General features: G+C 45.6%; 1 protein-coding gene across 5 annotated transcripts in view; it reads right to left on the bottom strand.

The window, feature by feature from the left end:
- Positions 1-10,356: 10,356 nt before the first annotated feature.
- LOC142157996 (alanine aminotransferase 2) overlaps positions 10,357-14,550 on the bottom strand; it is a 74,079-nt gene continuing 69,885 nt past the window's right edge. For all 5 annotated transcript variants that reach the window (XM_075211505.1, XM_075211507.1, XM_075211506.1 and 2 more), the window contains 3 exons: positions 13,720-13,875; positions 11,694-11,806; positions 10,357-11,527 (listed from right to left, as the gene is read on the bottom strand). In XM_075211505.1, the coding sequence (XP_075067606.1) occupies positions 11,437-11,527; positions 11,694-11,806; positions 13,720-13,875 (360 nt within the window). In that variant the 3' untranslated portion in view covers positions 10,357-11,436. The remainder of the gene's footprint in view (positions 11,528-11,693; positions 11,807-13,719; positions 13,876-14,550) is intronic.

Here is a 14,550-nt window from a genome sequence, read left to right as displayed (position 1 = left end):
ATACCAGGTGGGAGGTGGTGAGAACGGGGAATCCGATACCAGGTGGGAGGTGGTGAGAACATGTGATCCGATACCAGGTGGGAGGTGGTGAGAACGGGGAATCCGATACCAGGTGGGAGGTGGTGAGAACGGGGTATCCGATACCAGGTGGGAGGTGGTGAGAACATGTGATCCGATACCAGGTGGGAGGTGGTGAGAACATGTGATCCGATACCAGGTGGGAACTGCCCCTGAAAGACTCACAGCACTGTGAGGCAATGTGGCGGCACCTGCTGATATCATCTTGCAGTGATTGCGCTCCTTACATGTCTGTTATGCTTAATGGGGTAACAGTCCACCTTCATAGGGATTGGAGAGAAATTTTAAAACTGGATATTCATCATCATCATCGCCATTTATTTATATAGCGCCATTGATTCCGCAGTGCTGTACAGAGAACTCATTCACATCAGTCCCTGCCCAATTAACCTACCAGTATGTTTTTGGAGTGTGGAAGGAAACCGGAGCACACGGAGGAAACCCACGCAAACACAGGGAGAATATACAAACTCCACACAGATAAGGCCATGGTTAGGAATTGAACTCATGACCCTAGCGTTGTGAGGCAGAAGTGCTAACCACTAGGCCACTGGAATGTTTTTATATTTTTTTTCATACTGGGAAAAACAAGGAATATTTCTTTACTTTTTAAGCAAATCGCACTATTGTTGCTTCATTTGTTTATAAACCCAAACCGTGGAGGGATAAGTGAAATGAAATACAGAAATGTTTGGCTCATCTGTAAAAAGTGAATAACTCCTATAAAGTCAGACCTCTCTAAGAGAGGAAAGAAAAGGACATTGATTTTACACTTGTGGATGAGGACATTTATGAGTTTGAAATTTAATTGGAAAATATCTGCTGTGAAGTTTAAATCAGAAAAAAAGATTTCAGTTGTTTAAGTTTAAGGGCCATATTCAATTGACAGCGGGATCGCAGAAAACCCCGCGCTCGAAAAATATTACCGTTAATACGGTAATATCTCGCTGCATTTCAGCTCGCAGCTCCCTGAGCTGCGAGCTGAAATCCAGTGAGTGAATTACCGTATTAACGGTTTTCCCGCGCAGGATTACCGTAATAACGGTAATATTTTTAGAGCGCGGGATTTTCGGCGATCCCGCTGTCAATTGAATACCCCCCTAAGAGTTAGCACAGTTTGCACTATGATCTTTTTTTGTTTGTTTCTTTATATCTAACACTGGAGGAAAGGGAGGAAGTGACACCTTTATTAAGAAGAAAGTACACATCATTTTAAAGGACAATATTTGTTTGCTTGTTTATATTTTAACACTGGAGGAAAAAAAGAAAGTGGAACACTTCTATTAAGAACAAGGCACACATCACTTTAAATGGACATTGTGTTAAGATTAGAGATGTTCACTGATCCCCGTGTTCTGGTTTTGGTTTTAGATCTGGATTAACTTCGTGTTTTGGTTTGGATCCCTATCTTTTCTAAAATCCCTATTTTTTTTGCTAAGATCACAGAATTTTGCGCTTTTTTCCCCCTACATTATTATTAACCTCAATAACACTAATTTCAAGTCATTTGCAGTGAATTTTGACCACAACACAGGTCACAATATTATTTTCATACACTTTCAAACAAAGATTGCCAGTGATAAGAACAAGGCCATTGTCATGCCTGGGCATAAAACCAAAAAATCCACCTCTTATAAGTGGAATTATTTTTACACAAATCCTGACAACAGTTGTCTAACCATTTGTAGCGTTTGTAGAGCCACAGACAGTAGAGGTAGGGACCTTGACCATCTAGGATCCTCATCCATGTTACGGCATTTGATGCGAGTTCATGAAAAGCTTTTGTGAAAATCAGAAACTTATGCTAAAAAATTACAACAAGCAGCCAACATCAGCTAGGTCCCTTCTCTCAGCTAGATCCCGGCACCTGCAATCTACCCCCAACACCTTCATAATCAATATCCGCACAAGTGATCAGAGTTAGTCGTGCATCCAAGTTTCTAAGTCGAGATGACTCCTTCCCTGTCCTCAGAAGAATCCTTGAGCATTCGTCCTGCTGCTGTTGGGGGTGGATCTTCATCCCAGAAGCAGATCAAGAAGAAGACTACTAGTAGTTTACAACAATTGAATGTTAAACAATCCTTTGCAAGAGAAAGCAAGTATGATGATCTGCGTCCAATATGCAGCTGGTTTTAGACAGTTAATTGAGGTCTTCTGTCCCCGTTACCAAATTCCATCACAACACTATTTTACTAGAAAAGCTATTCCTCACCTCTACCAGAAGGTTCGTACAAATATAATTATTGGACTACAAAATGACACTCTACCCACTGTACACTTAACCACAGATATGTGTACAAGTGGAACTGGGCAGACTAAAGATTATATAACTGTGACAGCCCACTGGGTTGGTGATTTGCCTTCACCAGCAGGAACAGCAGCAGCATGTACCCAAGAACGTCACATTTTTGAGAGGCAGCTAATCTGTGTATCACCGGCTTCACTAAGAGGCATATTATTATTATTATTATTATTATTATTATTATCATAGATTTGTAAGGCACCACAGTGCCCCACAGCGCCTTACAGTGTGGAAGACAAGGACATACATAAAACAAGACATTTGTAAAACAAGAACAAACAAGGAAGACAAAATGAATGGAGACATGAAAACAAAGGGTACAGAGGACCCTGCTCATTAGAGAGCTTACATTCTAAAGGGAAGAGGGCACCACTGAAACAAGAGGAGCGAGTGTGGCTCAGAGTGGAGATTGGGACAGTTGTGAGGGTGCATTAGTGTGAATAGTGTTATCGGGGATAAGGTCACCTCTAAAAAAGAGATGGGTTTTCAAAGAGCAAAAATGATTTGAAGGCTGTGTGAAAGTCTGATTGAGCATGGTTGGGAATTCTATAAGGAGCAGCACGGGAGAAGTGTTGTAGGCGGGAGTGAGAGGTGGTTATCAGAGACGAGACATGGTGCAGGTCAGAGGTAATACCGCTGACAACCTGTTTGAAAAACTAAGGGATGTAATTGCAACATGGCTTATCCTGCTTGGACTCGCCTGAGGATATGTGATTTCTGATAACTCCACCAATATTGTTAGAGCATTATAGCGGGGAGAATTCCAGAACATTCCTTGTTTTGCTCACACAGCTTGGTGGTACAGAACTTTTGAAAAATGACATGCAGGAGATGCTGTCTGTGTCTGGAAATATATAGGGTAATTTTCGGGATTCTGCAACAGCATGTAGGAGAATGCAGCAGCTGCAATAAGAATAGAATTTAGGGGGAATGTACTTTAGTCCAGCGCAGTGGAGAGTACTTTCCGTGTTGTGCAAGGTGCTGAAACCACTGTAAGTACTCACCTGTGAAGAGAGTGCAGATACTGTTAGCTTGAGTCAAGTGATTCCCCTAATTAGACATTTTGAAAAGCAGCAGGAGAAATTGAACGAAGAAATGAAAGAAATAAATTCCGTTAATTACGTTGAACTAGATTATTATTATTATTATTATTAATTTTTATTTATAGTGCGCCACAAGGTGTCCGTGGCGCCGTACAGGGACAAAAACGAATTACAATACAAGGTGAGACAGCACAGTACAGTAAACATAAAGCACAGTAACTCAGTAAGCTCAATGCACAGCTAGTGAGGGCGGGGGGAGTATCCGCAAATGACGGGGCCCAAAAGGAGGGCGCGGAAGACAGGGAGACCCCCAGAGGGGGGGGAGGACCCTCGAGGAGGAGGGCAAAGTAGCTGGAGAGCAAAGTTAGAAGTGATGGAAACAGGAGGAGAGATGGCCCTGCTCAGAGGAGCGTACAATCTAAGGGGAGGGGTGGACAGACAGAGAAACGCAGGGGAGAGAGGGAGAGTAGAGGGACGGAGGCAGGAAAGGGGAAAGAAGGGGGAGAGGCACAGGATAAGGTAGGTAGTTAAGTGGGAGACTGGAAGGCTTTAAGAAAAAGGTGGGTTTTTAAAGCCCGTTTGAAACTGGACAGGTTAGGGGAAGTCCTGATGGAGGGAGGGAGCTTGTTCCAGTGGAGGGGGGCAGCGCGGGCAAAGTCTTGGATACATGCGTGGGAGGAGGTGATGAGGGGGGAAGATAGGCGACGGTCATTGGCAGATCGGAGAGGACGGGATGGAGCGTGAATAGATAGGAGTGTGGAGATGTAGGGTGCAGTGGTGTTGGAGAGGGCCTTGTATGTAAGAGTGAGGAGCTTGAACAGAGTTCTGTAGGGGAAGGGGAGCCAGTGGAGGGATTGGTAGAGGGGGGAGACAGAAGAGGAGCGGCGAGAGAGTAAGATAAGCCTAGCGGCTGCGTTAAGTACAGATCGAAGGGGAGCAAGATGAGAGAGGGGGAGGCCAGTAAGGAGGAGGTTGCAGTAGTCCAAGCGAAAGATGATCAGAGAGTGAATAAGGCATTTGGTGGCATCTTGGGAGAGGAAGGGCCAGATGCGAGCAATGTTACGCAGCTGGAAGCGGCAGGATTTAGCAAGAGAGAGGATATGGGGGCCAAAGGAGAGAGAGGAGTCAGGGTGACACCAAGGCAGCGAAGTTGGGGGACAGAGGAGATAGAGGAGTTGTCGACAGTGATGGAGAGGTCGACAGGGGATGAGGTATGGGGGGGAGGAAAAACTATCAGCTCGGTTTTGGTGAGGTTGAGTTTGAGGAATCGAGAGGACATCCAGGAGGAGATGGCAGAGAGGCAGGCGGACACCCTAGAGAGGAGGGAGGGAGAGAGATCAGGAGAGGAGAGGTATAGTTGAGTGTCGTCAGCGTAAAGGTGGTAGTTGAAGCCGAAGGAGCTGATAAGTTCACCCAGGGAGGAGGTGTATAGAGAGAAGAGTAAGGGGCCCAGAACAGAGCCCTGGGGGACCCCGACTGGAAGGGTGGACGGGGGGGAGAGAGACTCAGTGGTGGTGACAGAGAAGGATCGGTCAGCGAGGTAAGAGGTGAACAAGGACAGGACAGGGCCAGAGAGGCCGAGAGACTGGAGGGTGTGGAGAAGGAGGGGTGGTCAACAGTGTCGAAGGCTGCAGAGAGGTCAAGGAGGATGAGAAGGGAGAAGTGGCCCCTGGCTTTAGCAGAGAGGAGGTCATTGGTGACTTTAGCCAGGGCAGTTTCAGTGGAGTGAAGGGGGCGGAAACCAGACTGGAGAGGATCAAGGAGGGAGTGTTCAGAAAGGTAGGAGGTGAGACGGCTGCAGACGAGCCTCTCGAGAATTTTGGAGGCAAAGGGGAGAAGAGATATGGGGCGATAGTTTGAGAGAGAAGAGGGGTCGAGATTAGGCTTCTTAAGAATGGGGGATACGAGAGCATGTTTGAAGGAGGAGGGGAAGATGCCGGAGGAGAGGGAGAGATTAAAGAGGTGAGCGAGGTGGGAGCAGGTGGTGGGGGAAAGGGAGCGAAGAAGGTGGGAGGGGATGGGATCCAGGGGACAGGTAGTAGGGGGGAGGAAGAAATGAGACGGTGGACTTCCTCGCCCGTGGTGGGGCGGAAGGAGTGGAGGGGAAGGTGTTTAGGGGGGGAGGACGGAAGAGTGGGAGGGGTAGAAGAGAGAGTGGAGGAGGAGATTTCAAGTTGGATGGCCTCAATTTTAGAGAAAAAGGAGGCGAAGTCGGAGGCAGTCAGGGAGGAGGGGGTGGGGGGGAGGGGAGGGGGCCAGGAGAGTGCTGAAGGTGGCGAAGAGGCGGCGGGGGTTAGAGGACTGGGAAGAGATGAGGGATTTAAAGAAAGATTGTTTGGCGAGAGAGAGGGCAGAGCTGTAGGATGAAAGGATGAATTTAAAGTGGAAGAAGTCAGTCAGGGAGCGAGATTTTCTCCAGTGACGTTCGGCGGTACGGGAGCATTTTTGGAGGAAGTGGGTAAATTTGGAGTGCGAGGGTTGGGGTTTGGAGCAGCGGGGGTGAACGGAGTGGGCAGGGGCGACTGCATCCAGAGCGGAGGTGAGGGTTTGATTGTAGAGGGACCGCCTGGTTGGGGCAGGCCTGGGAGGAAAGGGGAGAAAGGAGGGTATCGAGAGAGGAGGACAGAGAGACAGGGTCGAGAGCGTCGAGGTTGCGTATGGACAGAGTAGGTTTGGGCAGGGGGAGGGGAGCAAGAGAAGAGGAGAGGGAGAAGGAGAGGAGATGGTGGTGGTCAGATAGAGGAAAGGGAGAGATGGAGAAGTCAGAGAGATTACAAAGGTAGGAGAAGACAAGATCAAGAGAGTGACCAAGGCAGTGGATAGAGGAGGAGGTCCATTGGGTGAGACCAAGGGAGGAAGAGAGGGTGAGCAGTTTGCTGGAAGCAGGGTCGGTGGGATTGTCGATGGGGAAGTTAAAGTCACCGAGAATGATTGAGGGGAGGTCGGAGGAGAGGTGGTGAGGAAGCCAGGCAGCACAAGTAGATTAAATACTTTATTTGCTTCGCCTGGATCCAAGAGTTATCAACATCTTGAAATCAGATTAATACATTTTGGCAACTGTGCTTGATCCTAGGTTTAAGGGCTATGTTTTCTCTTTCTTTCCAACTGACTAGGATCTCAAGAGATGCAATGAGCTCCTGGTCAGCAAGCTGACAGCTCAAGTGGTACATGACACAATGACGTCTCCTCCTTCAGTTTCTCTGGAAATTGCTGCTAGGAAAAAACTTAGCTTTCCCAAGTCACCCAGTGGTGATGCAGATGAGTCTGCACAAAATTATGACATTTGGTCTGATCTAAAAGAATTGCCCAAAAATCGTGACAGCTTTTCCGTAAAATGAACTACAAATTCCATGAGGACGGTCATTACCGGCAATTACATCAAAGTACACAGACTTCTGTGATGTTGGATTCCAGCGGGGATGAATTAGTATTGTTTGAGGATGATGTACACACTGATGAGGGTGAATATGATGACAGTGTAGATTGCAGATGCTGAGAACTAGCTGAGAGAAGGGAGCTAGCTGATGCTGATATGCTTGGTAATATTTTGGGTAGAATGGCATGTTGGCAATTTTATGTTTTTCTACAGTAAACTTTCACCTTTATTAGTGCGGTGTTTTTTTCTTTAAAAGGGTACAAGCTTTTTATTTACATTTTTGTTTTCCTGACTTAAAACCACTATGCACTTGAACACAGGCTTTAGCACATGAGGTAGAGGGATTAGCATCATCATGACTAAGACTGGAGAGTGATAAGAACAATGCCACCCCTCCTGTTTATGTATGAGCTGTGGCACAGTAAAAGGTCACTGGAGACTTTTAAGAACACTGACAGCCCTATTATTACAATTTCGGTTTCAGCACTGAACCCTGCCAACTCCTCTGGTTCTGAGTGAACTATGGTACAATAAAATGTAACTGCAGATTTAGACCAAGACTGCCAGCTCTATTCTTGGTATTTCAGCAATGACAATTAGCAATGGGGCTTTCCGCTTTGTGTTTTACCTATATAACAAAGTACAGTGTGACTGCAGATTTAGAACACCAAGTCTGTCAACCCTATTATTTCTATTTCAGCAATGACAATTAGCAATGGAGCAATGACAGCTCTCCTGAATGTTACTGTAGACTTTGTAGAGCACTGCTAGCCCTCCTCTTTCTTTTCTACGTATGACGCTGCCCAACTGCACTAGAGACTGCCAAGAACTGTGCTACCCCTTCTGTGTCCCTCTGTGAAATGGCGCTGGATCGCCGTGCAGGGTGGTACTTATAGAATCCAAAACTTGCGAGATCTGATGACGCAACAATGACGTTTTCCCTCGTTTTCAATTCTGAGGGCACGCGAAAGTACCGAGTCGGCTCGGCTCGGTACTTGGATCTGCTAAGTTCAGGTGTTCGGTTCTCGGGGAACCGATCCTGAGCATCTCTAGTTAAGATTTGCCTACAGCTGCACCACCCTGATCAAACCCAATCTTGGGATAAATGTATCATGGTCCGGTTTTTTCAAGTCGCCAGAAATCGGCGAGTTTGCAGCTAAAATTTAAAGCGGCCCTGGCTTTACAAGCCAGCGCCGCTTTAAATTTTAGCTGTAAAGTCGCCAATTTCCGGCGACTTGAAAAAACCGGACCATGATACATTTACCCCCTTGTCTGATCTTGGAAGCTAAGCGGGATTGGGCTGGGTTAATACTTGTATGGGAGTTAGCTCTGTGGTTAAACTTGGTGTAGGTTCAAATCTAGCATTAGGCTAATGTTAGGGTGATATAAGGTTAAGGGTGAATTTGGTATGTGTGACACCTGCCCTCAGACAACTACCAGGTGGCTGATAGTAGCTATAGGGTCTCTCTAGGCTCCATAGTCCAATGGTAGGTCCAGAGGAAATGCATCATTTTCAGAATGGCTCTAGAGACAAGCAATGTATACACCACTAATTTATACACAGAGTAAGTTAGCTACTTAGTTACTTAGTTACAGGTCAATCCCTGGAATATGGTGTTACAGAAATATTTTGTAGTTGATGTGCAGTTCTCTGACCATAAGAGGGCGCAAGTGTAATGCAGAACTGAGGATGTTTCAGGGATGGGGAGTGATGGAGATAGCTGAGATCAGGAGGTGGTCATGTGACATATATACAGTTACAGCAGAGAGGTTTCCCATAGTAATTAACACCCCCCCCCCCCCCCATCCTCTTCTCACCATCTCCACCTTTACTCAGGATAAACCCATATTTGCCTGTATAGTTATGTACAGTATCACTCATACGCTAGGCTACAATTACCAGGCTGCTATTTTACAACTGAGCGATGACATATTACAGGACTATTAAGGACACGCAACCGGTGGTAGTTGTTTTACCCATTACGACCATTTCAACAAGTGGCATAGCTACAAAATAATCCCGATGGCATAAAAAGATGAACTAAATAGAAACAGACTTACCTGAAAGACGAAGAGGCAGATGTGCGATGGCACCGCAGGCTGACAGGCAGTGATTCCCACTGGACAGCTCTACGACACTTCAGTGTGACGTGTGCGCGACTTACATGAATGGTAATTTCATACTTGCCAACTTTTCCTCGTTGGCTTCAAGGAGATCCCAAGGGAGGTGGGTGTGCGGGGGCGGGGCTTGATGATTTGTATCATTTTGGCCCCGCCTCCTAAACGATTGTCACAATTTTGCCCAATTACAGCAGGGGGCGGGGGCTAAGATGATACAATATTTGTGTCATTAAGTCCCCCCCCCCCAACTTTTCTATTGTGGGTGCGAGAACAGGAGGTTGCTCTACTCTCCTGGGAGGTCTCCCAGAAATGCGGGAGTCTCCCGGACATTCCGGGAGAGTAGGCAACTATACGTTAAAGCAGCTAATGAAATCTCTAGAGATTGAAGTGTCTTTTACATTTCTGTCTCCATTACTGAAGTCATGTTGTCTTACCTGTCAGTCTTTGATTAAATCTTGGTCTCCATGAAAATGGCCACCTCCATAGGCATCAATACATAGACATAGGACACAATTTCTGAACTGTGTCATCATGCCACAGATGGCGAAGCCAACCACGTCTTGTACTGGCTCAGCATCAGGGAGAATGCCAGACTCTTCAGGGAGTGAGGGAGATCACCCCTATTTCAGGGAGTCTCCCTGACATTCAGGGAGCGTTGGCAAGTATGGGTAATTTAAAGCAGCAATATCTGGACCATGTAGGCTAAGTGTTGAAACAGTTAGCCTGCAAGGTGCAGACATTGCCGCTTTAAATCAGCATTCATGTAAGTCGCGCACACGTCACACTGACGTGTCGTAGAGCTGTCCAGTGGGAATCACTGCCTGTCAGCCTGCGGTGCCATCGCACATCTGCCTCTTCGTCTTTCAGGTAAGTCTGTTTCTATTTAGTTCATCTTTTTCTGCCATCGGGTTTCTTGTGTACGTATGACACTTGTCGGAATCGCTAAGCCCTACCCAACCCCACCCAACGGCAGATATTTTTGTGCTACCTCATTGATACAGCATTACACATATTTGCCTTTTTGTACCACACATCTGATATTATGCTGAATTGCATCCTGTACATGTCTGTATTTGTTATGCTGTGTTACTATATCTGTATGACGGCTTCCTGCACTGAGGAGTCTGTGATGCCTCTTACCTGGGGTCTGTCCTGCAATGACCCTTCGCTCACGCTGAGATGAACATTTCCATGCAGGCAGCCTGCTGGCAACTAATGTGTCGCTGACAGTGAGAATATTGCCAGAAAGCCACAAACATGCAGAAGGACCCCAGATTAGGTGGAAATGAAGACCCCCAGCTAATATAAAGAACTAACTTATGGAACCCAACCAAAAATTCATGGAGTTATCTTTTAGCCTGTATTCATTATGATTCCTTCTTAACCAGGGATCTCGTGTTTCATACCCAGAGATTGTACAATAAGAACTCACAAGCTTTAAATGTATTATAACCTTTATTAATTCAATTTAAGACACTGTTGTATTAGCCCTTTAAATAATTAGGAGCAAAATTTCCTTATCTGTACAGTACATAAAATTACCCTTTAATTTCAAGACACTGCACAGAAGAGCTGACACTTTATTCTCCGCAATGCGAGGCTCTCACACTCACATCAAGGTTTAGAGCACATTGGGTCACAGCACCTTGAGGACGTCACCTTGGGATAAGGCATAACACAGAAGCTGGCACTTGGGCCACAAACCTACCCATAACAAAGATGGCAGCCCCCAAGAATGGGCATTTCAGGTTGTCACATTTTGCATAGCAGCATCATCCATGGCTTTTACATATTAAGCAGCAGGAGTACAGAGAACATACGGAGAGATCAGTTCTCCTGTCTATGGAGGTATAACCGGGGTGTGGATACAAAGCTAAAACCAATGTAACTTCACCACCCCAAAACATAGTGGGACTCAGAAGACTCATCTCCTGGGCTTAACATTAAGACATAGGTGCACTCAACAGCTGAAGCAGCAATTACATAGAGGACCTACAGCCACCAGCTCTACAGAACAATCCGGTAAAGTGGACCATGTGACATAACGTCAGGATGGCAGGTGAAGGCTGATTACAGGGAAGTCACAGTGCCTGTGATCATGTGGAGCATGCAGAGGAGAGATTCAGGGAATAGTCAACACTACAGTAAATTATCAAACTCTAAAATTGCTTTAATACTAGTACCTGACATATGTTTCCCACTAAAACAGGGTGGACAACATTCAGAATTTGAGGCCCCAAGTTAAGAAGGTTGTCAGAGCCTTGTGCCCACCAAAATCAAGTGTGGCCAAGACCTGGTCCTCAAAACCATAAACCGTTATGGAGACACCAAGGTGTTTTACACTCACCGGGCTAAATTTGGCACATGGAACAATTTTGGCAATGCCCAATGTAGAAAGGTGCAAGTGTCCAGGACTATCGAGAACAACTAAGATTTCATCTACGTGTTTTCCCCCCAAGTCTTCGTCATCCGTGTTCACGTCAGCATTGTGGTTTATAGAGTAGGTATGTCACCTTCTAGGAGTATTCCTGGATGAATTTCTGATGGAAATCCTTCAGTCTCTCCAAGAGACTCTTGAGCTTTTCAGTAGGGGGGAGGATGGTCATCCTGAAGAAAAAGAGAATTTAGTCCTACAGTGTCATTGACACCAAAAAAAGACTACTCAGTCCGGGATAGACAAAATGTATTTAATATTCTCAGATTATTTCAGTTTACAGGATTTCTGGGAATCTTTGGGCAGTTACTCACAAGGTTACGATTCAGTAGCACCTACCTGAAGTGATGGGTCCCCTCTCGTTGGCCAAACCCACTCCCCGGAACCACACAGATTCCAGTCTCTTCCAGCAACTTCATACAGAAGAACATATCCGGGGCCTGACCTTCAGCCTGAGAAAGAAAATGAGGTTTATGAGATGGACGAAAAATATAATTTCCACTTTTTCATATTTTTACTGAGTAATCTTGTTTAGAGTGAGGAGATCTATTGAATAATTCTTTATTGGACTGAGCATTTGGTTACAATCTCCACTAAAAGTGCTTTGTAATACATTGTAAAGTGTTTTGGCAGCTTTGTTACAGGTGAGTAGAGATAATTATTGCACAAAATAAAGAATAAAGCGTTTTTGCTACAGAGTCATCATATTTAATCACAATTACTGGCATCAATGTTTATTAATATACAGTCATGGCCAAAAGTTTTGAGAATGACACAAATATTGTTTTTCACTAACTCTGCTGCCTCAGGTTTTATGATGACAATTTGCATGTACTCCAGAATGTCATGAAGAGTGATCAGATGAAGTGCAATTAATTGCAAAGTCTCTCTTTGACATGACAATAAACTTTATCCCAAAAACAACATTTCCACTGCATTTCAGCCCTCCCCACAAAAGGACCAGTTGACATCAGGTCAGTGATTCTCTGGTTAACAGAGGTAAGAATTTTGATGAGGACAAGGCTGGAGATCACTCTGTCATGCTGATTGAGTTAGAATAACAGACTGGAAGCTTTAAATGGAGGGTAGTGCTTGAAATCATTGTTCTTCCTCTGTTAACCATGGTTATTTGCAAGGAAAGATGTGCAGTCATTATTGCTTTGCACAAAAAGGGCTTCACAGGCCCTTATCAACCATTTATCGGATCATCAAGAACTTCAAGGAGAGAGGTTCAATAGTTGTGAAGAAGGCTTCAGGGCACCCAAGAACGTCCAGCAAGCGCCTGGACTGTCTCCTAAAATTGATTCAGCTGTGGGATCAGGGCACCAACAGTGCAGAGCTTGCTCAGGAATGGCAGCAGGCAGGTGTGAATGCATCTGCACGCACAGTGAGGCAAAGACTTTTGGAGGATGGCCTGGTGTCAAGAAGGCCAGCAAAGAAGCCAATTCTCTCCGTGAAAAAAATCAGGGACAGACTGATATTCTGCAAAAGGTACAGGGATTGGACTGCTGAGGACTAGGGTAAAGTCATTTTCTCAGATTGTTTGGGGCATCTGGAAAAACGCTTGCCCAGAGAAGGAAAGATGAGCGCTACCATCAGTCCTGTATCATGCCAACAGTAAAGCATCCTGAGACCATTCATGTGTGGGGTTGCTTCTCAGCCAAGAGAGTGGGCTCACTCACAATTTTACCTAAGAACACAGCCATGAATAAAGATTGGTACCAAAAGATCCTCCAAGAGCAACTTCTCCCAACCATCCAAGAACAGTTTGGTGATGAACAATGCCTTTTCCAGCATGATGGAGCACCTTGCCATAAGACAAAAGTGATAACTAAGTGGCTCTGTGATCAAAACATCAAAATTTTGGGTCCATGCCCAGGAAACTACCCAGACCTTAATCCCATTGAGAACTTGTGGTCAATCCTCAAGAGACGGGTGGACAAACAAAAACCCCCAAATTCTGACAAACTCCAAGCATTGATTAGGCAAGAATGGGCGACCATCAGTCAGTATGTGGCCCAGAAGTTGATTGACAGCATGCCAGGGCGAATTGCAGAGGTCTTCAAAAAGAAGGGTCAACACTGCAAATATTGACTCTTTGCATAAACTTAATGTAATTGTCAATAAAAGCCTTTGACACTTATGAAATGTAATTTTACTTCAGTATAACATAGCAACATCTGACAAAAAGGTCTAAAAACACTGAAGCAGCAAACTTTGTGAAAAACAATATTTGTGTCGTTCTCAAAACTTTTGGCAATGACTGTACTTACACAATTTAATTGACCATATTCCATCAATTCTCAGTGATAATCTCCAGACTAACCCAAAATTCATCCATCCCTGGATATGTTGTCCCACTTACCTGCGCCAGTTTGATGGCCCTCTCAGGGATCTCGATCTTCGGGAAGGAGTACATGGCACCCTGGACGGGATTACACTGGATCCCGGGGGCCTGATTCAGGATTTCCTCTGTGAGCCGCGCCTTTTCCGCCAGATTACTGAGTACGGCTTGTTTCTCCTGGGGAACAGCAGACGTGTGTGAGATAAATACATAATCTATAGATGGATATAACATCACAGTAAGATATGATCTGTAAAACCACTGCATGTATAAATCAGTCTTATATTACTGAGACAAATTATATACCTGGGGCAAACCCATTGGTCTATGTCCTATTCCTTTGTGGACTGATGAAACATTCAGTACAGACAGCTGGGTTTGTGTAGCAACTGCACACCCAAGTTCTTTTCTCTGATCAAGGTGGGGCATCTCTAAATGATGCAATTACTGCCCCAGCAGCCCCTCTATATAGATAACACCTATGTGGCTTGGAGTCGCTGGACCAGAGCCGTAACTAGGCAGGTGCGGGTGGTGCCGTCGCCCAGGGCGCAAGCCCAAGGGGGCGCAGCCGCCCGATACCTGCCTCTGTGCCCAGGCTCAATGACTCCACACAGCGCCACAACTCTAATCTCGCCAGCTATATCGCCAGCTTCCACCACACAAGCAACGATTCATTCCTGGCCTCAGAAGCAGTGGAACGCATGTGCATCACACCGAAAGCAGGAAGTTCGGCATCTGGAATGCAAACTTGCTTTCGGTGGAACGTTCCACTGCTTCTGATGCGGGAATGTATCGTTGCTTATGGGGGGGAAGCTGGCGATATAGCATCAAATGAAGACTGGGCATACTGTA

This window comes from Mixophyes fleayi, chromosome 5 (genome assembly GCF_038048845.1).
Source record: "Mixophyes fleayi isolate aMixFle1 chromosome 5, aMixFle1.hap1, whole genome shotgun sequence".
NCBI classification, from domain to species: domain Eukaryota; kingdom Metazoa; phylum Chordata; class Amphibia; order Anura; family Limnodynastidae; genus Mixophyes; species Mixophyes fleayi.
This window is presented reverse-complemented; position numbering and strand designations above follow the sequence as displayed.